The sequence below is a fragment of the Peromyscus maniculatus genome, chromosome 14, assembly GCF_049852395.1.
Source record: "Peromyscus maniculatus bairdii isolate BWxNUB_F1_BW_parent chromosome 14, HU_Pman_BW_mat_3.1, whole genome shotgun sequence".
In the NCBI taxonomy this organism is placed as follows: domain Eukaryota; kingdom Metazoa; phylum Chordata; class Mammalia; order Rodentia; family Cricetidae; genus Peromyscus; species Peromyscus maniculatus.
The window spans coordinates 44693828-44720350 of record NC_134865.1 but is presented as its reverse complement, the minus strand read 5'-3'; the positions used below and the strand labels follow the sequence as shown (position 1 = coordinate 44720350).

General features: G+C 43.2%; 1 protein-coding gene across 3 annotated transcripts; it reads left to right on the top strand.

Moving 5' to 3' along the window:
* Nucleotides 1-3995: 3995 nt before the first annotated feature.
* LOC102918527 (dehydrogenase/reductase SDR family member 7-like) lies at nucleotides 3996-26140 on the top strand. Of its 3 annotated transcripts, XM_015986340.3 has the most exons (8): nucleotides 3998-4156; nucleotides 10588-10743; nucleotides 15488-15594; nucleotides 16252-16491; nucleotides 20274-20396; nucleotides 21373-21588; nucleotides 22907-22983; nucleotides 25761-26140. In XM_015986340.3, the coding sequence occupies exons 1-7, from the start codon at nucleotides 4033-4035 to the stop codon at nucleotides 22946-22948; spliced, it is 1008 nt and encodes a 335-aa protein (XP_015841826.1). In that variant the 5' UTR covers nucleotides 3998-4032; the 3' UTR covers nucleotides 22949-22983; nucleotides 25761-26140. The 3 variants fall into 3 exon arrangements, with proteins under 3 accessions (XP_076406981.1, XP_076406980.1, XP_015841826.1); XM_076550866.1 differs by lacking the exon at nucleotides 16252-16491 and having other exon boundaries at nucleotides 3996-4156; XM_076550865.1 differs by lacking the exon at nucleotides 22907-22983 and having other exon boundaries at nucleotides 3997-4156; nucleotides 25761-25915.
* The last annotated feature ends 383 nt before the right edge of the window (nucleotides 26141-26523 follow it).

Below are 26523 nucleotides of genomic sequence, written 5' to 3'. Positions count from 1 at the left end.
GTTTTTAGGCCATTGTCATCATGGCAGGAAGCATGGCAGCGCACAGGAAGACATGGTGCTGGAGAGGAGGAGCTGAGTTCTACATCTGGATCGGCAGGCAGCAGGAAGAGAGACACTGGGCCTGGCTTAAGCATTTGAAACCTCAGAGGCCACCCCCAGTGACACACTTCCTCCAACAAGGCCACGCCTATTCCAACTAGGCCACACCTACTCCAACTAGGCCACACCTCCTGGTGGTGCCACTCCCTGGAGACCAGGCATTCAAACACAATCAGGAGGGGGCTTCTATTCAAACCACCACACTTAGGGGAAGCCTTGAGGATGGACACTAGGAAACTGGGTCAGCAGGTTCTCGAGATTAACAGGTAAAAGACAGTAGGAAGATGACCAGCTTACCTGGGCCAGAGACAGAATATGGGGAGAGGAGAACCAAAGGATGGAAGGGCTCCAGGGCCCCTATAAAAGGTCAGTCCAGAGTCCACGGACAGAGGGCAGCCCTGTGCCCCGCCCTTCTGGACCGGGAGCTTTGCTCTTTGCTTCTGATTCAGTAAGTACGTGGTTTTCCCCTCTCCTGAGTGAGAGTATTTACTTCGTTTGGCTCTGATAAGAACCTGGAAACCTGAAGCAGATATGGAAATCAAAAACCCATTTCCCCGCTGGAGGGCTGGGGGTTTGAAATGATTTTTGGTAGCTTAGGATACGTTTCCATCCTCTTAGTTCAGATTGATCAGTTTAGACAAAAAACCAAGAAGCGTCGTGGGGTGGAGTGTGGGATGTTGGTGACTGATGGGCACACAACTTCAGATAAACAAGTCCAGGCCTGAACTTGAAAGTGTCTTACTTGGCTGGATAGGAGGGAAGGGGGCAGGGCAGGCCTTCTGGCAGAGAAAACTTTCACCAGGTCTTTGCATCAGTTAGGAGGGTGAGGGAGAAGTTGGAAGTGGGTTATCTGCCCGTTGGGGTCCGTGTAGCTCCTAGTCTCTTACTATGCCCCCCAATTAGGTGTTATATCTTACACAAAACCAAAACAGAAATGGGCTACTTAGCAAGGATACTACAAATAGATTCAATAAGACAAATTGTCCTAACCATGTAAGAACAATTTGTGTGTGTGTGTGTGTGTGTGTGTGTGTGTGTGTGTGTGTGTGTGTGTGTGTTTGTGTCAGGGGTCAGGGCCCGGGGAAGGGGAAGGGGGGCAAGGTCTCTCTTTGTACTCCTGCTGTCCTGGAACTTGCTCTGTAGACCAGGCTGGCTTCAAACTCACAGAGATCCACCTGCCTCTGCCTCACAAGTGCTGGAATTAAAGGCGTGCACCACCACCGCCAGGCTAAGAAATTAGTAGGTGTCTTTACGGTCCCTTAAAAGACAGGCATGGACTGCTCTAGATAATGGTGCCTTTATAACACATGTGCCCATTTGTCTTACATAGGTAAATGAAGTCTGGAAGTAAAAACGCAATCCTAAGAGCCTATTGATTCTATTGCTGTAATAATCCAGGAAGTAAAACCTCGACACCGCCCTTCTCTAACAAAGGACAGGCTCAGTCTGAGAAAAAGATTAGCACACACCTCCTTGCCATGGATATAAATACCTTCTGTCATTCACTGGCATGTCCTCAGGAAAGAAGTCTACCCTGCCTAGACTGGACTCCAGTGGAACCCCATCTATCTGTCCCTCCTGAGTCCTTACAGCCTCAGTACCACTCTCAGGATCCTAGGATGCATTCTAACACAGCTTAACCCCCCTACCTGCTACGAACAAGCAAAAACAAACAAGAAAACCTCTTAAAGGTCTAAGAAATAAAATCTGTCGGTTTGTTTTCAAAACTGCTCGGTGTGCTTTGAATGTCCCGTACAGATATTCCTGGACTTCTGCTGGAGTCGGATGCTCTGACAACCCCCACCCCCAACTACTAAATTACCCCTCCCAGCCAAACTAGACATTTAGAGTAAAAAATTATTAACCCCCAAACTCCCCTGCAAAGTCATGTGTCCGACAAGCGTTAAAATAAACAGGTTGTAAAATATTTGGACTCCCACACAGTTTTTATTGAGGGGGAAAAAAAAGAAAGGTAAACCAATGGAATGTAAGATTATAGCCTGATTACTCAATGAGGGAAGGTTTTACTCATGCATTCAGGGTTATTGAGATCATTTCCTGACTCAATCAGTGCCCTTACTTGACATTGTGGTCTGTGTCTGACTTTGCAAAGCCAAAACGTAACCCATCTCTAAGGGAGGATGGTTATTCTTGCTAAAAGTTTCTTTGGACACATAAAAAAAAAGTACTGCTTCTATAGAGCCGAGTCCACTTCTAATTCATGTCTAGCCCTAAGTTTTCTTCGTGGTTTGGCATGCTTCCTTGCTTCCCTGTAGGCACTGACTGTTGCTACAAGACACACCCAGTAATTAGAACCTCACACTATTTTCCTTTAATGTAGTCCATCACCTGACTCCTTTTAAAATTTATATTTTCTGCTTTGCTGCATTTTTGATATATAGCTCTACATGTAACTATCACTACATCTTGGGTGTGTTTTTTAACAGTCCAAGAGATCTCTCTTTAAGAGCTAAATGACGTAAGCAACTCTACCGCAAGGCTTACTGGCCCTTGGCATCCTACATCAGCGCAAACAACCCGGTGCCATTATTAAAGAACCTTGACACCTTAACACCTAATGTAGACACCTTGACACCAGGGACAAGGAACCCGGCAGTCCTCCAAGGTACTGCGCTCTGTCTGTCAGACTCTGACTTATGTCCCCATGATTTAGTAACATTGTAGTCTCTCGCACCCTAGAATAAAGAGGCTCTGCTAGTTTTGGGTGCTCATCTGAGCGGAAGTTATTTGAGCGCTTCATTTGCTTAACAAGTCTTGACCTAACAATGGGTTTAGACATTCCAGCAGGTGGAGAAATGAGAGCTTCGCTTCACAGTTGACTCCGACCTGTCACTCCGCCAGCTGAAGGAAAGGTTCCTGCCTCTGTCTGAACCAGGCAGGTTGCCTTTTCCTTCAGTGTGCAGAGCTAACTTATTACTAGCAACCAAATAGTTCGCACTGCAGGCAACCAGGAACACCATCATTCCACGCCTTGGTGTCAGTTGTACCCTGGGTTCTAGTGTGTGTGTGGGGGAATTACATTGGCTTTGAAAGACCCAGAGGAGCCCTTGTATCTCGGTCATACCCAAGCCCATGTCCCTCCTTCAACTACTCTAACCTCCAACATGGGGGTTGTCTCCCTTCCGCATTCTGGGGCTTGGTTGATTGGTTGGCTGGTTGGCTGGTTGGCTTTTTTAAATAATCCACTGCCTTCTGGAATGCTGACTGCCCTGTTTGAGTTGACCTCGTGCAGCTCTTACACAAGTAATCAGAGCTGCAGTGAGTTCATGAGTGCAATGGCCCTGTCATATTTAGAAGACACATCATATTTTTTTTCAAAGATCCTGAAGATAGAAAAAAAAAAGTCTACTAGCAATGCACCCATTTTCCGGAATAACGTAGGTTTTGCGCAGTCCGTCTAGTTAAGAAAAAGTCTCTGGCGGGATGGAGGCTGCTGGGAGTACTGGGGCACCTACCCAGCCCTGGCAGAACCCTGGGTTCCATCTCCTGCAGGGGCAGGGGAATGAGAAGAGCGGCGAGCTCTGGGCCTCTAAAGTTTGGATATTTTTCTTCTACCAAAGTACAGACAAAGTCTTGAGAAGAATTCACCCGCAAAACAACTCTGAAAGTGACTTCTTCCTGCTATTGACGAACTCTTCATCCTTAAATCCTTAAGTCGTCCACGTGTTTTTGCTCTCATTGCAACATTTCCTTAGACATCCTGTCAGTGTCTGTGCTTCCTTGGAGCCAGCATCCCTCCTTCTTAGATCCCTAGGCGGTGCAGTCCAGGACAGAGCCGGTAGTGTGCACCTGGCAGGCCAGGGACACTCACCCCTCCCATCCGCCTGCCCTCGGGGCGGAGCCAGAGCTCAGGCCGTGTACTTAGACGCGGCCAGAGCCAGCGGTCCCCAGAGCTGCCTTCCAATCGCTGCGATGAGCGGGGAGTTCTGGCTGTGGGCGTTGTGCGCCCTGCTGCCAGCCTTGTGGCTGCTGAGCTTCTTGCGCACCGATACTGACCTGATGCTGCTGTGGGCTGCGTGGCTGGGTCGGCGTCCAGGTGAGGACCTTCTATGATCTCCAGCTTCAAAGGGGGGAGTCCTGATCTCGGCTGGGTTCCGGGTCCTCCCGGGCCACCTCTGGTTGTTGAAGTCTCAGTGATGCCAGCCTGAGCTTTGCCTAGAATTGGGGGTCAGGGAGGAAGAGCAAAGGGGGCAATTTGGCGTTCTTATAGCTTGTCTTGATCTAAAGATGGAAAGTTTTCGCCTTCTAGGCTGGGAAACCTCTCTAGAGGTTGCCAGCCAAACTGCTCCCTAAAGAGAACATCCTTAAGACCTTGCCTAACCGGAATTCCAGAGATCCAAAGCAATATCAGACACTGTGGGGAACAGCCAACACTGCCAAGCTAAGGTGCTTCATTGGAAAGGCTCAGGGTCTCTTCATTCCAAAAGTATTTGCCTTAGGCTTCTCACTCGGCGAAGTTTTTAAGTGGAATCTTAGACAACCCACCCTTTGGCTGCTTATGAGCCTAGAAGCTCAACGTAAAGGACCCAGGCGCTTTTTCTGAAGTAACATGATTTTTGTGCACTAGTGGGGATTGGTCTGTGTCTTGCTTCATGTTCCATGGGACTATGTACCTGTGGGTTAAACACCTATATGGTGTGGCTAAACACATACTGTGTGCTCTGTAGGCAGTGGGCTCAGCATTTCCCAGCCCCCCGGTGGTTCAGCACAACTCTAGAAGCTGCTTGGCAAACAGGGGGATCACATCCCCTTGAATGACATGGCATGCCCACGGGTAGACTTCGGATCCTAAGAATTCAGCTGAATATTCCTAGTCTCTTATGACAGTACCCAGAGCATGCTGTGACATTTGTTTGGAAGTGGTAGCTCAGATGACAATGTTATCTACGCTAAGTGGGTGAAAACTGGCTGGGAGGGCCTGGGGGAGGGCAGGACAGGACTGATGAGATGTTTTTGCCTTCCTGCCTTCCTGCCAAACTCACTCCTACAGGCCAAAATCTTACCACTGGATGTTTCATTTTTGGGGGGCATAACTTGTGCAGACTTGTCAGCCAGTTTAAGTGCACATCAGGTTGGGGAAGGGTGGGGTGGATCTGGGAGAAGCTAGGGGATGGAAGACGGATATGATAAAAATACATCATGTGCATGGAATTCTTAAAAAGTTAATAAAAGTATTTTTAAACCAAGTGGGATTTGACCCAAATCAGCAAACAAAATATCACATGTATTTTGATTTTAATTTGGGTTTAGAGGTGTTGAAATCTGGGATCTAGTGTGCTGTTTCAAACTGGCTCATCAAAGGAGTTTTTGAGGTTAAGCTGAGCTACATAAAACCCCAGCTTAAACAAACAAACAAACAAACAAACAAACCTATCCACATGGCTCAGGGACCATCAAGGAAGAGAAGACAAAGATGGTAGGAAACAGAGGTCTCAGAAGACCTGAACAGAAGCTGTCTTCTATGTGTAACAGGACCTGTGCACTCAGGAACTCACAGTATCCGAGGTAGACTGCACAAGACCTGGACAACAAGATCAATCAACATTAGAGCATGGAAGGGGTTCATGTGCCTCCATCCTGGGGTGCTGGTGTGGTGATATTTTATTTGTGCAGAAATGTGATATTTTATTTGTATGTTAGTTAATAAAGTTTGTCTGGAGATCAGAGTCATAGAGCCATAAACAGAAGTCAGGCGATGGTAGCACCCACCCTTAATCCGATCACATGGCAGGTAAAGTCTCTGTGTGGTCAAGGACCCAGGCGCTTTTTCTGAAGTAACATGATTTTTGCGCACTAGTGGGGATTCTTTTGGTCTGTGTCTTGCTTCATGTTCCATGGGACATGAAAAACTTAGGGGCACAGGCGGCTGTGCTGGGTGAACTTTCTCTGTCAAGTGAAAAGGGCTGACACCACTTTCTTATTTGATAATAGAACCTTCTCTCGATCAGTTGCTTTGATTAACCAAAGGCTCGTGGGTGTTTCATGTTGGATGGTTTTGTGTAAACTTGGACTTAGAGAAGGAAACAAAATCATTTTTTTTGAATTATGTAATTCTATAAAAGTTATTCAACCCATCAAAAGAAAAATTGTTGACTAACAGTTACAAGATCGGGAAAAATGAATTATAAGACATTAGTTTAATGAGATATAGTGTCAGGAGTCATTTAGAAACATAAATAACTCGTAAAATGTTAATGGCCTTTAAAATTTAATTCAATCTTAAAAATTAGTCATTCATAAACCTACATTAACAGCAGAGTAAGTTTCATCAAATTTCCTTTATATATATATGTATATATATATATATATATACACACACACACACATATATATATATATATATGAAAGCATAGTTCTATATACAGAATATAGGTGAATATATCATGCATTTGTAGAATTAAAATTTCATGGAGGCAGTTGTAGGGAAAAATGTCTCGTAAACCCAGGGTGGGATGAGGGTTGAGGAAAATAATACAAATAACACAGAAATAGACACAGATTCCTAAAGCAGCATAGACTGGGATATGGACATGGTTTATGAAGATTTTAAAAGGGGAAAAAAACTCCCTTTCTCTAGAAAGTAAAATACAAAATTCTAGAATGCAAAAGGATAAACAGTAAAAAGCCCAACACTCTCCCGCCCTAGCCTTCCTACCTCTCAGTATGCCCTCTCTAGTGGCAAACTTCATTTCTGCTTCTTTTGAAACCTTCTGGAAAGAGTTTCTGCATCCCCAAGCATAAATCTCACCGGTAAAATTGAAGATTTGTTTTCAATGATAAATACGGTTGGCATTTCTTCAGTGCCAACTTAATGCTCTGAGAGTTTTGCAGCTTTAATTTATTTCGCCAACAGTCCTGTGAGGGATGGTTTATTATTTGCTCTGCAGTTGTGAGAACTGGAGACCCTCAGCATACATTCAGGACATGCAAACTTCTGTCCCCTGCCATGGAGCTGGAAGCTGAGCCTTGAGCAGGCTCCGGAGATGTTCTGTTCACAAGACAGAATTTATTAAAACTCCTTTGATGAGCCAGTTTGAAACAGCACACTAGATCCCAGATTTCAACACCTCTAAACCCAAATTAAAATCGAAATACATGTGATATTTTGTTTGCTGGTTTGGGTCAAATCCCACTTGGTTTAAAAATACTTTTATTAATTTTTTAAGAATTCCATGCACATGATGTATTTTTATCATATCTATCTTCCATCCCCTAGCTTCTCCCAGATCCACCCCACCCTTCCCCAACTTGATGTTATTTTTCTCTTTGCCTTCTTTTGTTTGTTCTTTCTCCTCCCAGCCCTGCCCCAACCCACTGAAGCCAAAAATCTGTGCTTCTCATATATTTATGGGCATGGAGCCACTCACTTAAGTCTGGTTGACCTTCCATGGGGCCATATCTTTAAAGAACACTGACTGTTCTGACCTTTCCCCAGAAGCCATCAGCTGTCACTAGCATGTAGACGAATTTCTAAACAATCTTATTAAATAAGAAACATAGAGCCAAATACAGGGGTAGTAGCTGAAGAGATCAGAGAAATAGCGAATAGCCACAACTAGCCTTAGCTTACTACTGCGCTGTAGCTTCCCCAGCAAGAGAGCCTCTTCCTGTCTAACCTGCGCTCTTATTGCCTTCCTGTTCTGCCTTCTCATTGGTTCTAAGCCCAGCCACATCACTTCCTCGTTACTGCCTGTCTGTACAAACCTCCAGGTCTTTATGGTTGGTACTAGGATTAAAGGCACATGTCACCACGCTTGGCTGTGTCCTTGACCACACAGAGACTCTACCTGTCATGTGATCGGATTAAGGGTGGGTGCTACCATCGCCTGACTTCTGTTTATGGCTCTATGACTCTGATCTCCAGACAAACTTTATTAACTAACATACAAATAAAATATCACATTTCTGCACAAATAAAATATCACCACACTAGCACCCCAGGATGGAGGCACATGAACCCCTTCCATGCTCTAATGTTGATTGATCTTGTTGTCCAGGTCTTGTGCAGTCTACCTCGGATACTGTGAGTTCCTGAGTGCACAGGTCCTGTTACACATAGAAGACAGCTTCTGTTCAGGTCTTCTGAGACCTCTGTTTCCTACCATCTTTGTCTTCTCTTCCTTGATGGTCCCTGAGTCATGTGGATAGGTTTGTTTGTTTGTTTGTTTAACCGGGGTCTCATGTAGCTCAGCTCAACCTCAAACTTGCTCTGTATCTAAGGAAGGTAAGCTTTGATTTCCTGATGTTCCTGACTTCACCTGGAGTGCTGGGATTGTAGGTGTGTGCCACCACAACCATCTTATATAGTGCTGGGGGTTGACACCAGGGCCTAGGACATGCTAGAGGAGAATTCTACTGGCTGAGGCACAACTAGTGCCCCCACAACGCTGACTTTTTTAAAGATAAGCACTGCACACCACTGTGTATTGTTTGGATGTTGCATCGCAGGTGCCGCCGTAGAGAGAGAGGCTCACCAAGATGCTGAGCCTTCATTTTCCGATGGAGCAGAGGGGTACAGCCTTCTTGGAAAAGACTGGCACCCAGCTAGCTCACTCCAGTTACTTTATTACTATATATACAAAGTTAATAGGGGCTGGGAAAGGTTCCAACTACCAAAGTCACCTTGCTCTGGCTGCCCGTGAGAGCAGACAATCACATAAAATTAAGGCAATGCTGTGGGATGTCTTTCTGTATGCTGTGAATATGTGTTGCTCTGGTTGAGAAATAAAGCTGCATTGGTCTATGGCAAGGCAGCTTAGAGACAGGCTGGAAATCCAGGGGGAGTGACAGGAAAGGGAAAGACGGAGGTGGGAGGAACGCCAGCCTGCTGCCCAAGGAACAACATGCCAGTAGACTAGTAAGCCTCAGAACACGTAGCAAAACATAGATGAATAGAAATGGGTTAATTTAAGACCTAAGAACTAGCTGACAAGAGGCCTGCCATAGGCCATACAGTTTCTAAGTAATATATGCCTCTGTGTGTTTACTTGGGTCTGAGCAGCTGCGGGACCATGGGTGAGACTTATTTGTCTGGACTGTGGGGGGCCGGGCAGGACCGGAGAAAACTTCCAGCTACAAGGCAAGCCATAATCCAAAGTAAGAACTCCAGGTCTGCCAGGAGTGTCTTAGGACCCAGGTCAGTGCACCCACAAGCTCTCAAGTAGCACCAAGTGCACACTCTCCAGTGAGAAAATTCTTCAAGGTTTAAACAGTCTCAAAACAGTTTCTCAGACTCTACTGATTAACCCAAACATAGCAAAGGCTTCACTGAAACATTTCTTTCAAAGCCTGACACAAAGTCTCTACTGTGCATTTCACTTAAAGGCGGACATAAAGGCTTTACTTTCATATCACTACAACTGTGGTCAAAGTTTCAGAAGGACACCAAGTTTCAGCAGGAAGTTTCCTGTTCCCCAACACCACCCCCTGCCTTTTGTGTGGCTACTGTATCATTTTGGCAGTCTTTCTAGGGACAGAAAGGCTTGGGGAACATGAATTACATTTCTGCCTTCTACAATACATCTTGTATGAACTACTACATCCTCCTAAGATGACAGCATGTACATTGGAGACTTGTTTATGATATGATATTGCTTGAAAGATATCAGATATGATTAGCAAAAGAAGAAAATACTACTTCTAAGTGCAGGATGAATATATCATACCATTGACTAGAATTTGGTAAATCCAGATCCTTACCAACAACTCCACCACAAAAAATTTGGAATAACAGAACTGAAAACTGGATGGAACCCAATTATGTAATCTGAATCTCTCATTAAAAGGGTAAGACAATTGAGTCCAGGCAATTAGTTTCTACTTAGCAGCTTTAATTTTATCAAATATATACTGAGAAATAGAATCTTAGTCAAATGAAACTATTGGTTAGAATAAAGTCTGAAAAACTTACCAAAAATCTTGAAATATATAAAATATTGGATGGGTAGGAAACATATTTGTGCTTTTTTAAGAAATTGTAGGAGATTTGAAATTTTAAGTTCTGCATAATAGGTTGTCATATTTAATGACATGGTTTAAAGTCTCTTTATTCATTTTTTTGTTTGTTTTTATTTTTTGAGACAGGTTTCCTCTACATATCCCTGACTTTTCTGGAACTCACTATGTAGACCAGGCTGGCCTCGAACTCACAGAGATCCACCTGCTTCTGCCTCTCAGGTGCTGAAGTTAAAAGTGTGCACCACCAGCCAAACAGTGGTGGTGCATGCCTTTAACCTCGGCACTCAGCAGGCAGAGGCAGGTGGCCTGCAAAGCAAGATCCAGGACAGACACCAAAACTACACAGAGATACCCTGTCTCAAAACAAAACAAAAAACAAAAAGAAAGAAAGAAAAAAAAAGTGTGCACTACCACCGCCACCCAGCTAGTTTATGTTTTGCTTCTCTTTGATGTATGAGTATCACTATCCCACGCATGTTCCTGGAACTCTCTCTCCTTCTTCGTCCACAGAACAGGTGCTGACTTGTGGCATGGTGGTGTGGGTGACTGGAGCATCCAGTGGCATTGGCGAGGAGCTGGCTTTCCAGTTGTCTAAACTGGGCGTCTCTCTGGTGCTGTCAGCCAGAAGGGTGCAGGAGCTGGAGAGGGTGAAGAGACGGTGCCTGGGTGAGTCAATTCCTGACAACAGCCGTGCGCCCTAGAAGTGAGAATCCAAACTCAAGTGCAGCTTCGGGAAGTGAGGGGAGGTGGGACTGTCCTGTGCAGCCCGCGCCGCCTCCGGAGCGTTGCGTGCACAGTCCGGCCTCCTCTTCTGCTACCTCTTAAGCAGCTGCACTTGCCTGGTGTTTCCTTCTTTTCTGCCGTCTTTCTACCCTCATTTTTATGCAGATTCTCCCCACTTCTCTCAATGCTGGTTAATGATCAAATGACTTAAAACCTGCTCAAGGGGGAAAAGAGTGACCATTGGAATACAGCTCAAGGGGCAGCCATACAATTTTTGCTGTCTTTGAATTTTAATGTAACCGTGTTTGACTAGAAAGGAGGCTTATTGTTACCTACAGAACATCTTGTTCCTAAATTGAAATAATTGTGAACTTTTCCCTAGAATATATTTTCGGATGACTTCTTTTTCTTTTCATTGTTGACTTTCCTGGCTGAGCTAACTACCCAGCAATGAGAGTTTGTTGTTCTATCACTGCTCAAGGAGGCCACATACTTCTCCCATGATCCTGCTTTCAAAGGCCCTGGCACCCGTGGCTAGTGCTGGTTCTTGCGATGATCTGCCTTACCGTGTACTTCCTGCTAAGGTGGGACAAAGGAAATAGTTTGGCCATTCTTAGCTGGCTTAGCTGGTGAATCAGGAGGTACAGCCTTTTTGTTGCCTTTAAAAAATGTTTTACATGTTTGAAAGGTTTCATACAACTGTATTGTATGTTCCTTCCTCCTCCTCCACTTTCCTGTTAGTTCACATTCTGCCCCTAGATAGTTTTACATCTGCTTTCATCTCTCTCTCTCTCTCTCTCTCTCTCTCTCTCTCTCTCTCTCTCTCTCTCTCTCTCACTCACTCACGCACACGCACACCTTTATATCTGTTCCTTATTTCTAGTTTTATTTCATTATGTTCTTTAAAATACAAGGTCCTCTGAGTTTTTAATATCAGTTTTAGTGGTCTAAAATGTTATCTGCATTTAGAGGAAGTATGATGGGCAGCTAATAAGAATGCATATTCCACAGCTAGTAGGTGGAAGGGCCTGCAGAAGCACATCAGTTTTATCTGAGGTTTCAATGCAGTTTCTTTCTTGTCTTTTTTTTTTTTTTTTTGGTCTGAATGATCTTTCTGTTAACAGTGGGGAATTAAAGTCACCCACTATTATTTTATTTGGACCTAGCTTCCCTTTTATGTCCTGTTATATGAGATGACATACCCCATTATTCAGTTCATAGATATGTACACTGCTCTATCCTTGTGATGTATCATCCCTTTTAGATTATAGTAATCTTCTTCTTACTCTAATTTTGGTCCAAGGATCCTTTATCAGTTACACATTGTCTTAGTCAGTGTTCTATGCTGGGAAGAGGCACCATGACCACAACAGCTCTTGTAAGAGGAAGCATTCAGTTGGGACTGGCTTACAGTTTCAGAGGTTTAGTCTACTGCCATCATGGCAAGAAGCATGGCAGCATGCAGGCAGACATGGTGCTGGAGAGGTAGCTGAGAGTTCTCAGTATAATTCACAGGCAGTAGGGAGTGAACTGGCTTGAGCTTCTGAGACCTCAAGCCCATCCCCTAGTGACACACCTCCTCCAACAAGGCCACACCTCCTAATAGTGCCACTCTCTATGGGCCCATGGGGACCATTTTTTTTATTCAAAACACCACATACATATAACTAATGTTTGATTTTAGGTCACATTATTTCTCTCTCTCTCTCTCTCTCTCTCTCTCTCTCTGTTTCTTATAAAAAATGGTTGGATCTTGTTTTTTTTTTTTTTTTTTTTGGTTTTTCGAGACAGGGTTTCTCTGTGTAGCTTTGCGCCTTTCCTGGAACTCACTTGGTAGCCCAGGCTGGCCTCGAACTCACAGAGATCCACCTGGCTCTGCCTCCCAAGTGCTGGGATTAAAGGCGTGCGCCACCACTGCCCGGCGGATCTTGTTTTTTTAATCCAGTAAGGTGGTATGCATCTTTTTAGAGTGATTAAGGGTCATTATTGAGAGGGTTGTCTTCATTAGTTCTTGAAATCTGGTCATTTGTTTTCCTAGTTGTCTCAATTGTCTTTCCCCTTTGTTTGTCTTAGTTATTTGCTGGTCTACTGAGCTGGATGTGACTGATTCTATTTTAGTTCTTTTTTTGTTCATCTGTTCTTCCCAGGAAGTATACTGTGTTGCTCTCACTGATTAAGATTATCTTTTTTTGTCCTCTGTGTATAGAATTCCTTCAAGCTTCTTTTGCAATGAGGGAATGGTACTCAGGAATTGATTTAATTTATGTCTATCCTAAGAGGCCTTTATTTTGCCATGAAAATGCCATTTCTGGGTATGGCAATCTTACTGCTAATTATTACTTTCAGGATGCTAAGCATCCATGCTTCTGATGTCTAGGGACTCGGCTGAGAGGACCAATGTTATCCTCCTGTGTTTACCCCTGTAAGTAAGTAGAAATTTTCCCCTCATGGCTTTTAATGTCTTTTCTTCATTTTGTAGTTTTCTCATCTCGACTATAATGTGTCAAGGGGGCAGTCTTTCTCTGCTCATGTCTTCTTGGGGTTCTAAGGACTCTTGGTCTTGAATGCCCATCTCTTCCCTAGATTTGGAGAGTCTCTCTAGTTTGTTGAATAGATTTTCTATAGCATTCATTTTTGTCTCAGATCTTTCCTTTCCCCCACAAATTCTTAGGTTTGAGCTCACGTTTTGGATGTTGTAGTTGTGTTTCGTATTTTTTAAAATTTATGTTTGAATGTGGCGCTGCCTCCACCTTTACTTTTACCCCTCCAGTTCTTTCTTCCACTTGATCTGGTCTACTGGGAGTGTGTTCCGTCTACTGGGAGTGCGTTCCACAACATGCTTTTTCTTGGCTTAGCTGACATTCATTTTTGACATTTATCTCTTGGTTTTTGTCTGAATTTCTCACTCTCGCTGATGTCTTTTGCTTTTCTGTTGCTGACCTTATATAGGATGGTATAATTTTAAAAGAGTACATAAATGATAGAATTAGGTAAATGTAAGAAGGGTAATCCAAAGAAAAACCACAGTGCTCATTTTTATAAAAGTGAAATATTGGGGTTGGAGAGATAGCTCAGAAGTTAAGAGCAGTGGCTGCTTTTCCAGAGGACCCAGGTTCAGTTCCCAGCAACCACATGGCAGCTCACAATTGTCTGTAATCCATCTCAAAGTGAGTTGACACCTTCATACAGACATAAATGTAGGCCAACACCAATGCACATAAAATAAAAATGACTAAAAAGACAGATACCCTACTCTTCAAAAAAAAAAAGAACAAAAGAAAATATCAAAAATACTAAATGTATAGTGAAAAGAAAAAAGAAAAGACGTAAATACATAAGGGTGAAAGATGGTGTGGTGGTTTGGAAGAAAATGGTCGCGAAGGGAGTGGCACTATTAGGAGGTGTGGCCTTGTTGGAGTGGGTGTGGCCTTTGTTGGAGTGGGTGTGGCCTTGTTGAAGGGCGTGGTCACTGTGGAGGTGGGCTTTGAGGTCTCCTACGTGCTCAAGCCACACCCAATGAGACAGACCACTTCCTGCTGCCTGTGTAAGTTGTAGAACTGTCAGCTACTCCTCCAGCACCATGTCTGTCTCATACTGCCGTGTCCCACCATGATGTTAATAGACTGAACCTCTAAACTGGAAGCCACCCAATTAAATGTTTTCCTTTATAACAGTTGCCTTGGTCATGGTGTCTCATAACAGCCATGGAAACCCTAAGAGAGATGGAGAGATGGAGTATGAGGTATCTCTTTCCTTGGACCTCTAAAGTGTAGTCCGCTAGGTGCAGGGAAGGAACAGAGTCTTGAAGTTGGAGCCTCTTATTTTTCTCTACCAAGTAGACTGGTGCTAACCACAGGTCATGTGGCAGATGTCTAACAGAGCTTTCTTCCTTGTGGGAGCTTCTCTTTTCATACCAGGAACCTCGGATGGCTGCTTAAAGCTTTGCAACCTCTGAACAGGCAGCTGGTCCCATGCTACATAGACTCCCCAGTCAGTTCCCTTTGGAGTGAGTGACTTTATATACAGGACTTGTCTCCTGGCTTGTGTGGGGCTGGAGGAAGGGAACAGAATACTGACTGGCATCTGTTCAGGCAGTCTAGTCTCCACGCTTCATTAATCACTTCCTTAAAGGCTTGGGAGAGAGTTCTGTGGTAGAACACCTGCTTAGCATGAGTGAGGCCATAGGTTCAATCTCTAATTCTGCAATGTAACAAAATGCACTTCTTAGTGTCTGGCTGTTATATATAATTCAGCAAAGGGGCTCTGAAGTTCAACCTAATCTAAATGTAACTCACTGACTTTGGAACTGTGCAAAAGAGCAACTAAATGTTGAGGGGTGGGGACTGAGTACTGCTGTAATGTGCTTCTTGGCTGGGATGAAGTTCTGGGTTCAGCTGCCAGGCCAAAGGAAACAGAAGACTAGCAATGCTACTTTGTGAGAGTGTTTTAAAACAAACATAACTCTCTATACTTCTAAAGGCACTGTGGTGTTTCTTCTTTTCTGGTTTTTGTTTTGTTTTGTTTTTTCCTGTAGGATAATCTTTATTTTGCCAGAGTTCTTTCCCAAGTTCCACGAGATCTGTTCACCCCTTTGGGAAGGTTCAGGGATAGACTTGGAGGGCAGGAAAGAGCTTGACTGAATTGTAGCGCGACTTTCTCACTAAAGTGTTGATGTGTCTTCATTTAGAGAATGGCAACTTAAAAGACAAAGATATACTGGTTTTGGCCCTTGACCTGGCTGACAGAAGTTCCCATGGCGCGGCTGTGAAAGCTGTTCTCCAGGAGTTTGGTAGAGTAAGTAGCAGTTTTTTGCTGATAGAGTATGCGTTATATCACTTTTCCCAGCTCGGTGAAAACTGTCAAAGAGATTCTTGTCTGTGGTGTCTCATTCAAAGAGATCCAGGCACAGGGGGTGCATTAGTGGGACAGGGCTGTCACTTGGACTTCTTGATCTCTGGGTCTTGGACCTAGGTCATTAGTATTTTTCTTGCCTTTTAAACTCTCAATTCCTATTGAAGGCAAAAAGAGCTAAAAATCCACCACAACTTTGATATTTATGAATTTTGCTATATTTTGTGAAATATTAATTAGTAGGTGAATAGGTGAATTGTGTTGATTTTATTTATTTATCTCCTTTTATTGTTTGCTGTGCTTTGTTTTGTTTCAAGACAGGGTCTCACTATATGGCTCTGACTGTCCTGGAACACGTCATGTAGACCAGGCTGGCCTTGAACTCACAGAGCTCTGTCTGCCTCTGCCTCCCAAGTGCTGGGATGTAAGGCTTGAGTCACTATACCTGGCTTGATTTTATCTTTTTATTGTTGACTTTAGAAGTGTAACACTGCTCTAGGGAAAGCTCAAATTAACAACCTAACTACTATCTCTAGGAATTCCATCCGTCCATTTGTAGACCATCGCTAAAAAGTCCTCTTTCTGATTTTATTGAACTAGATTGACGTTCTGGTCAACAATGGTGGAATAGCGCATTGTTGCTTTGCTGTAGATACCAACCTGGATGTCTTCAAGATGCTAATAGAGGTCAACTACTTAGGGACGGTGTCGTTGACCAAGTGTGTTCTACCGCACATGATGAAGAGAAAGCAAGGAAAGATCGTGACCATAAATAGCCTTGTGGGGATTGGACCTTTACCACTTTGCAGTGCGTACTCTGCTAGCAAACACGCCCTTCGGGTAAGGCTGCTCGAACCCAGCTCTGTTAGTATTGACCACGATGTACATGAGGGAACTGTCCATCATTGGGTGAGGTCTGGGGCGCTAAGGGGCCACAGAAAGAGAAGACCTTTGAGAGGCCAGCACCAGTAAATGACCAGAAATATTTGAGCTGCACATGCCTCTTACTTATCCAATGGATTTTTATTGTGCGCCTGCATGATGCTGCACTCTGAGATGAATTCTGGGGAGAAAGATTATTTCTGCTCTAGCAGGGCATATATTGTATATTGCCCGACCTCTTTTTCTACTGCATTTTTCACAGCAAACTGTGAGTCAACCCTCTCTTATCTGGTCTAATTCTGTCTGTATGACCACCGAATGATTGATCCTGGGCTACATATCCCCCCTAGGGAAACATGGACTCTATTCATTCTGGTTTCGTGGAAAGAAGAAAAATCTGATCAAGGCAAAGAGTAGGAGAAAAGACTGACCTGTTTTATCTTTAGAGTAATAAATATCAGAATGGGATGATTTTTACATTGGCTTAATAGTAAAACTAAAGACATGATAAGGCCAGTGATTAAGAAAACATAAAATTTAATTCATCCCATTAAAAGTTAACCCTTCTCCCCCTGCTTTTTTTTTTTCTGAATTAAGTCAGGATCTCATTCTGCATGTTAGCCTCAAATTCTCAATGTATCCAAGGTTGGCCTTGAACTCCTGGTCCTTCTGTCTTCAGCTCCCAAATGCTGGGATTGTAGGCATAGGCCAACACACGTGACTAGAAAGTAAGTTTCAGTGGAATATTTTACCATTGGAATTGTATGATGGAGTTGTTCAGGTCACCAGAGCTCCATAGAAATTGAAGGTGTGTTCCAACAGGACTCTTCTCTGCCACACAGCGCAGGCAAGTACCTAGTGATGAAGGGCTGCGGCTGGGATGCTCTCCTCAGATTCAGTAAAGGGCTGCCAGGCAACCTCCTGTAGAGTTAGGCACACTTTAGGCAGGCAGGTGTGGGGTGTCTGGGAGTGTATATCCCGTCTGTTGAGACCCAGCCTTATAAGACATGTAGGATACCTTTTGCAAAAACAAACAAACAAACAAAAGAGAAGAGCCACCTCACCTGTTCCCAAGGCTCTGTTTTAATTGGATTTAATCAGCTGGCAAAATGTGCCCAGTTGACAGGCCTGTGAGACAGTGTAGCTGATAAAATCACTTGCCCTGCAGGTTTGCTTGGGTCACCTGAGTTTAATTCCTCAGTGCTCAAGGTAGAGGAAAGAACCAACTACCCAAAGCTGCCTTCTGACCTCCACATGCATGTGGAGACGCGCACGCGAGCACACACACACACACACACACACACACACACACACACACACACAATTTTAAGTCCAGTTTTTGAAAATGTGGCTGAAGACTTTGTTAGTTGCCGCAGTGGTTTGGCAGGTGAACACTGAGGTCAGGGCTTGTAAAAAGCACGTTTTCCTTCTCAGTCCCCAGGAAGCGTTAGAGTGAATTTATCACTGGAGTGTATACACCATCCCTGATATGGTTTTACACACCGAGAGGGTTCAGTGCTCCTGGGCTGGCTGATTGGTGGCGCTTTCTTTTGCTACAGACCAGCAGAGGCTAAAGGTATGGGGGGTTTCCATACCCTCACAGGTATTTTGTTTTGGTCCACCTGTGGGTCATCAGTCTCTGAGCGCAGAAGCCTTCCCCATCCCTGGTCGGGGGAGGATGTCACATTTACGGCCCTCAAACCTTTTAATGTTACTGAATCAGATATGGATGCCCCTTCGGTAAAGAGCAATAGAATGGGCTGGATGTTCATGTTCAGTTGTTAAGAATGACACACACTCCTCCTTGATTTGGCTAAAACCTCCTTCCCTTTTGCCGTGAAAAGCAGACACTTGCAAACTATCTTTAGAAAACAAATGCACTACAGAAACCACTTGAAACCTTTTTCTGCTCTGCTTCTGGAAACATGCCTAACCACAAGGAAGCTGGCCCTGAAATTCCAAGGCTATCTGCAGAAGGTCACATAGACCACACTTGGAATCCAGCAACATCGCAACAGTTAAAAGTTACCAACGCTGAAGACTTATCAATTCAATGGGAATCTATAAGCCAGGGCTCAGTCTCTCCGAAGATCACAATAAGTTCTCCAACCCCACAACTGCTGCTTGTATTTTCTAGAACCTGCTTTCTCAAACACCTTGAGTAAACAATTTAGTCGTTTCATTAGCTGGCCTAGTGTTAAAACAATGCGGTCTGGGAATAATTGTTCCTACTTTAGAAAGAGATGAGGAGAAACAGATCTCTGTTTATTCATAGTTGGTCTACAGTCTCCAGTATCTTTAAGTCTGGAAGGTCTAGCTAGCTATTCTTTTTTTTTTTTGCATATAATATTTTTATCAAGTTTTTTAAAAAGAATTTCATGCATGCAGACAAATATATTCTCATCATATGCAGTCCCCGTTCCTCCCTGTGATTCCTCCAAGATCATTCCCACACTCCCCAATTTCTTGTTCTTTTCTTTTCTTTTCTTTTTTCTTTCTTTCTTTCCTCCTTTCTTTCCTCCTTTCCTTCCTTCTTTCTTTCTTTCCTTCTTTCTTCCTTCCTTCCTTCCTTCCTTCCTTCCTTCCTTCCTTCCTTCCTTCCTTCCTTTCTAAAATAACTCACTGAGTCCAATTTGTTATTTACAAGAAGCTTCTCTGATGAGGTCTTAGAGCTGTACCAATCTATGGATATATAGACAAAATATGCATTGGGCTGGGAGGTGGTGGCACTTGCCTTTAATCTCAGCACTCAGGTGGCAGGTGGATCTCTGTGAGTTTGAGGCCAGCCTGGTCTACAGAGCGAGATCCAGGACAGCCAAGGCCACACAATGAAACCCTGTCTTTAAAAATAAAAAAAAAATTTAAAAAACCCGCAAAATGTATATTGGTGTGTTTTGCCTGAATATATGTCTATGGACCAGGTGTGTGCCCGGTGCTTGCAGAGGCCAAAAGAGGATGTCAGATCCTTTGGACTGGAGTTACAGATGGTTGTGAGGTACCACATGGGTACTGGGAATTCAACCAGGATCCTCTGAAAGAGCAGATAGTGCTCTTAACCACTGAACTGTCTCTCCAGCTCCTAGAGATATCAATTTAGAGGGCAATTTGATACTATGTCCATATAGCAAAATAAGATTAGTGGGTTCACTCCTGGTCTAGCCTTTTAAAAAAGTCAGTCAGAAGGCAATCACATTGTAATCATGACTGGCTATGCACTAGCCATCAGTCAAAATCTACTTCATGAAAATTAATTCAATAGTTAAAATGGTAATATAAATCAAAAACTGGATTTATCTGTGGTAGTTATTGTAAGATTCTATTCCTGTTTTTTGCCTTTTGCCCCAGCTTTTTTTTAAACCTTGTCTTTTAAAATCTAACCAGGGAATAAAGAGATGCCCCTCTGCTCCTCCCAGGGATGCTCTGTCAAACATACACATTTTTGGAGAGGGGAAATGAAGATTGTTATGAGGAGGGTATATGGGGGTCTTCAGAGAAAAGTCTAGTTCCTGCTTAATGCTTGTCTGCTGTAGAAGCTCTGATGTCAAAAGCTAGCATCCTTTGAAACCCTGGGATCGGACAAGATCTGAGAGTATCAGCTTTGGCTGTTCACGGTCCATGGCCTGTGTGTATACTATCTGTCCTTTATTCAAGCATTTTAGAATATAGTCCCTCAAATCATGAGGCTATGAAATGAGACCTGTATCTATGTTTAATTTCCCTTTTCTTTTCTTGCCTGCTAGGGGTTTTTCAATACCCTCCAAACTGAACTTTTCAACTATCCAGGTATAACAGTGTCTACCATTTACCCAGGACCTGTGCATTCGAATATTTTCGAGAATACTTTAACTTCAGATGTTACCAAGGTAAATGGTTGACAAATAGTTGGAATGTTTTACTATTTATCCTGCAGTGTTGAGTCATTTAGGACAGGGTCTCTGCTAGAAGGACTTATGAATTAGCTGCATAACTTAGATTGTCATGAGACAGGCTAAATTTAGCTGGCAATGTTTGGCTTCCAGGTATTATAAAGCTACTGAGATTGTTACAGTATCAGTTCCAAGTTGGCTGGCCTGTCCACTGCTGTGCAATAAACTTGTAGTCAGGAATAAAATCCCCTTTACCTTCTTTCCTCTCACCACAGATTGGGGGGGGGGTGGCTTTTCATATGCTTTTTGAGGTGATAACCATCATTAGCCATGGTAGTAAAGAAAATGAGGAACTTTGACTTTTCAATTAGCCAGAACGATCTCAGCCAGTCCATACATGACTGCTCTGAGGGACAGTGGACTACCATGGAGGTTTGTGACTCCCGCTAACACCTGGAGAGACTTGGAATAGGTGCAAGGCCCCATGTTGCGTGGGCCTCACTGGCACCCGGCCTTTGGCTCCTTCTTAACATAACATTTCTGTAAAAGAGATCAATAAATCTTTAGTATCTGCTGTGGATATCGTTCTGTATAAATAAAACACTGATTGGCCAGTGGCCAGGCAGGAAGTATAGGCGGGACAAGGAGAAAGGAGAATTCTGGGAAGTGAAAGGCTGAGTCAGGGAGACACTGCCAGCCACCGCCATGACAAGCAGCATGTGAAGATGCCAGTAAGCCATGAGCCACGTGGCAAGGTATAGATTTATGGAAATGGATTAATTTAAGCTATAAGAACAGTTAGCAAGAAGCCTGCCATGGCCATACAGTTTGTAAGCAATATAAGTCTCTGTGTTTACTTGGTTGGGTCTGAGCTGCTGCGGGACTGGCTGGTGACAGAGATTTGTCCTGACTGTGGGCCAGGCAGGACCAGAAAAACTCTAGCTACAGCATCCATTTTATTTTCAATTTTTAGATTTTAGGGATTAAAGCGGACGATATTTCCAAGATGGCAACGAGCCGCTGTGTCCGGCTGATACTAATCTCCATGGCCAATGACTTGAAGGAAGTCTGGATGGCTAAGCAGCCTACCTTGTTTATGACATATGTGTGGCAGTATGTGCCAATCCGGGACTGGATATTTTCAAGGAAGACATGGAAGAAAATTGTTGAAGGCTATAGTGTGGATATGGTAAGTGACTTGCTTTTTTTTTTTCTAGCAGTATGTATTCATCTTGTATGAAAACACAAAGTCTTCAAAGACTTTAGAATGGTTTTTGCTGACTTCCAGACCAAGCTCACAATACAAATACCAAAAACATGTAAGAAGTATTCTATCACCACACATAGCTGATGGTTTTCCATAAATTGCCTGTGGTCTAAGTGCTCCACCCCTTTAATTCCAACATTTGGGAGGCAGAGGCAGAGGCGGAGGGATCTCTGTGAATCTGAAGCGAGCCTGGTCTATGTGAGCTAGCCTGTTCTTCATAGTGAGTTGTGAGTTCTGGGATAGCCAGGTCTACCTAATGAAGAAACTCTGTTTAAAACAAACAATCAGAACAAAGCAAACCAATGAAACAGGCAAACAACAACAAATCAGATAAGTAAACAGCACTATCAAAGAGGGCCATACCTTACAGGGTGTGTTACCTGCCAGTCATTAAGCAATATTCTCTATTTTTTAAACAGCTCATTACTTCTGTCTTTCTATGTTGTAGTAAAAATGAATCAGGTGAGAGAGAGAGCCAAGAGAAAACGTTAACAGAATGCTTAAAGATATTAAGATTATAAAGCATTTACACGGTGTCCTAAAATGTAGAGGTTGAAATGTCCTGAGTCGTTTTGGGTCTTGGTGATGTGAGATGGTTCTAATGGCGGACTTCACGGGAAGCTACCTGTGTTTTCAATGAGGAGGATGGTTTAGGAAGTGGCCTGGAGCTCAGTGACAAAGAAGCCCTGGGTCAGAGCTGGGGCCTGGTGCTGGGATGTTTGGGTTCAAACACCGGGTCTAAGGTCTATTTGCCCATGACCTTAGGCAGGTCACCCCTCTGACAATGGGTAGTAGAAGGTGGTAACAAGTCACAGGGTTGTGATGGGCATTAAGTAAGAAGAGAGGGGCAAAGGCACTTCCTAAGCACGGCCTGGAGTGTTGTCCGGGCTTCTTTTTAGTCTCCATTTCAAGCTGAGTTTGGGAGTAGCAAGGGCAGAGGCTTAGGTTGTTTCTCTGTTCTGACTCTTATAAACGGTCACAAGAAGATGGGGGTGCCACATTGCTTCACTATCCTGGTTTCAGTTCTTTTCGGTATGTAACCTGATACACTTTAGATAGGGTTTATCCTCCAAAGCTTTGTTCCCAAGCTGAACTTCTGATACGAGGCCATGGCGGCATCGCCCTTGGAAGGGATTAATGTTTTCTTGTTTTCCACGGGACTCTGGCAGTTCTAGGGAGAGTGAGTTGTCATACAGCATGGCTACCCAACATGCCTGGCTTCTTTTCCAATTTTCTGCAGGAAGACCTAGAAGACAATCATCACAAGAGGCTGAGTGAATGAGGCTGCCTAATCTTGCACTTTTAGCCATCAAATTGGTGAGATGAAAACTAATTTTCCTACAACCAAAGGGATGGACTAATATATGATTGGGGTGCTGAACGTTACCTCACACAATCTTGACACCAGTTAATATTTTCAGTGCTTTGTGATAAGGCAGAGAAGGAAGAGGTTGAAAAGACTGCCCATCAGAGGGAGAGAGGGACCAAGCATGGTACTTTCAGGTGCACAGTCTTTCAGCAAGGTGCTCCTCAAGGCTATTCAGAGCATCTGCTGTAGTTGCTTACTTTTTACTTGTTTCACTTTGGTTCTTGGCTCTTTGCTTTTGGGGGGCCAGCTATCCAGCTCTCTCTCTCTCTCTCTCTCTCTCTCTCTCTCTCTCTCTCTCTCTCTCTCTCTCTCTCTCTCTCTCACACACACACACACACACACACACACACACACACACACACACACAGACTTTTTCTTACTTATAAATGCCAGGCCTTAGCTTGGCTTATTTCTAGCTAGCTTTTCTTAAATGATCCCATCTATCCTTTACCTCTGGGCTTTTGCCTTTCTCTATTTCTGTATACCCTTCTTTGCTTCTTCCTTTATGGCTGGCTGTGTAGCTGGGTGGCTGCCCCCTGAGCCCTCCTCCTTCCCTTGCTCCTCTATCTTTTCTTCCCACATATCTCCTCCCTGTTTTTCTCTCCGCATGCCATCCTGCCCTATTTCTTCTCTTGCCTAGCTACTGGCTATTCAGCTCTTTATTAGACCAATCAGGTGTTTTAGACAGGCAAAGAAAACACAGCTTCACAGAGTTAAACAAATGCAACATTAAATTAATACGATACATCTTTGCATCATAAACAAGTGCTCCACAGCATAAACAAATGTAACACACCTTAAAATAATATTCTACAACAATCTATCTATAAAACATAAACATCACATAGAACACTTTGCTTTGGATTTCATTTAGTGATTTCAAAGGATATAGTCTTTTCTTCCCCAGATCAACTCTTTTTCGTTTGTTTTGTTTTTCGAGACAGGGTTTCTCTGTGTAGTTTTGGTACCTGTCCTGGATCTCGCTCTGTAGACCAGGCTGGCCTCGAACTCACAGAGATCTGCCTGGCTCTGCCTCCTGAGTGCTGGGATTAAAGGCGTGCGCCACCACTGCCCGGCCTCTTTTTTTTTTTTTTTTAAGTAAATTAAAAGCACTTATTTTATGTATAGCATTACCATGCACATATTAAATAGTACTGTAATAGAATGATTTGACATAGTGGTTCTTTTTCTTTTCTTTTTTATTTTTTTAGAGAGGGTCTCACTATGCAACCCTGGCTGGCCTGGAACTCACTATATAGACCAGACTGGCCTCCAACTCACAGTGATCTTCCTGCTTCTGCCTCTGCCTCTAGAGTGCTAAGATCAAAGGCATACACCACAGACAGTTTTAAACAGAAGAAAAAGGACAAAAATCTCAGATTATAAAACCTGTCCCCTAAGAACAAATTTTGTTTTTAAAAAGTCAATTTTCCCAAGTGGTCAATGAGACAAATGTATTCTGTGCCAACATCATCATCAATAAATTTATTGAATAAATGTTTCTTATTCTTCATCACTGCTTTTTATGACACACTGGACATTTTCTCATTTCTCAGGATTATTTCCTGGATATGATGCCTCATTTTAACCCAGCACCAAAGAACAATAGTCACAAGAATTTTTATTTTGCATAATTATTAAATTTTAGCCTTTCTTGGTGCATATTTTTGGGGGAAGCAAATGGTGTTATTGCCCCAAAATAAAGTCACATCATGGGCACACGATCAAAATTTTTTGTTTTGCTCTTTACATAATATATGAAAAACTTATACATGTTTTATTATTTTTATTTACATTTGAAACATTAAAATATGATTACATTTCCTTCTTTCAACTTCTCTCCTCAGTCCCCTTTGTCCCTCACAAACTCCTTGCCTCCTCTTCTTTAATTATTATTGTTAAATACATTTACATATAAAATTGTTATTATCGCATGGATATATACATAAATATATAGGTATATTCTGCTGAGTCTGTTCAGTGTGGCGTGCACATGATTTCAGGGCTGACCATTTGGTACTGGATAACCAATTAGGGGACTCCTCCCTGGAGGAAGACTGCCTTTCCCTTAGTGGCTATAATTCTTTGTTTAAGGGTAGGACCCTGTAATTCTCCTCTTCTACATCACCATGTATACAGGTGATGTCCTTGTTCAGGTAGACTTATTTTCTTTTAAATATTCCAATTCTAAAGACTCAAAATCATTGCATATAGTTAGAAGGGCAGTCAGCATGGATGTGATGTACAAACCAGAACAATAAGAAAAGAGAATGCTTGAAATGCCATGCGTAGACACTAACCAATGGTATTTATGCCACATACAGATTATAGTGACGCTAAGCCCAGGGGTGATATTTGTGTGCCAATCCACAGTTTTGAATGTGATTTTAAAAATCCAGTGTAAGCATTTGAGCAGGGTTTTAAATATTCTTGTTTTTAAAAATTTTTTAGCCTGCATGTATGTCTGTGTGAGGATGCCACATTCCCTGGAACTGGAGTTACCGACAGTTGTGAACTTTCCATGTGGGTGCTGGGAATTGAACCTAGGTCCCTTGTAAGAGCAGCCAGAGTGGCCAGTGATCTTATCTGCTGAGCCATCTCTCCAGCCCCAGGTTAAGTCTTCTTAACAGGGAATGTTAATGATGTAGATCAACAGAGCAGGATTTCATTTCAAACACTGGGTGAATAGGAGGGACTTAGTCATCTTACTGTTAATATTTTACAGATTACAGACCCCTCTTGAAGCCTGGAAGACAAAGGATGATTGACGGGAGCCCTAACCATTTCCAAACCACCAGAAAGGAAGTTGGGGAACATAAATACAATGCTCTCATGCACCAAAGACTGACGGAAGACTGAAGTATAATTTTATGCTTGTTATCCTTCAAAAGAAGTTTGGCCAGGTAGCCCAGGCTGGCCTCTAAGTCAGATACTCCAGCCTCAACCTCCTGAATGCTGGGATTGTTGGCATCCTCTTTTGTGCTTCATTTTGATTTTTTACCTAACTTCTTCAACATGTAATAAATAAAAAGTAAAATATCACGATGAAGATTGAAAAAAATGATGATGTATATGACAAAATTGAATAACATAACAATTAATTAACATGTGTGTGTATGTGTCTATTTATGCTTGTAGGCCCGAAGTCAATCTCAGTTGTCATTCTTAAGCACTATTCACCTTTCTGTTTCTGTTGCCTTTTCATTTTTAAAAAATTACTTTATTTTGCCGGGCGGTGGTGGTGCACACCTTTAATCCCAGCACTCGGGAGGCAGAGTCAGGTGGATCTCTGTGAGTTCGAGGCCAGCCTGGGCTACCAAGTGAGCTCCAGGAAAGGCGCAAAGCTACGCAGAGAAACCCTGTCTCGAAAAACCAAAAAAAATAATTACTTTATTTTATGTATATGGGTGTCTGTGCATCATGTGTATGCCTGATGCCCAAGCAGGGTGGAGAAGGGTGCCAGATCCCCTGGAACTGGAGTTACAGAC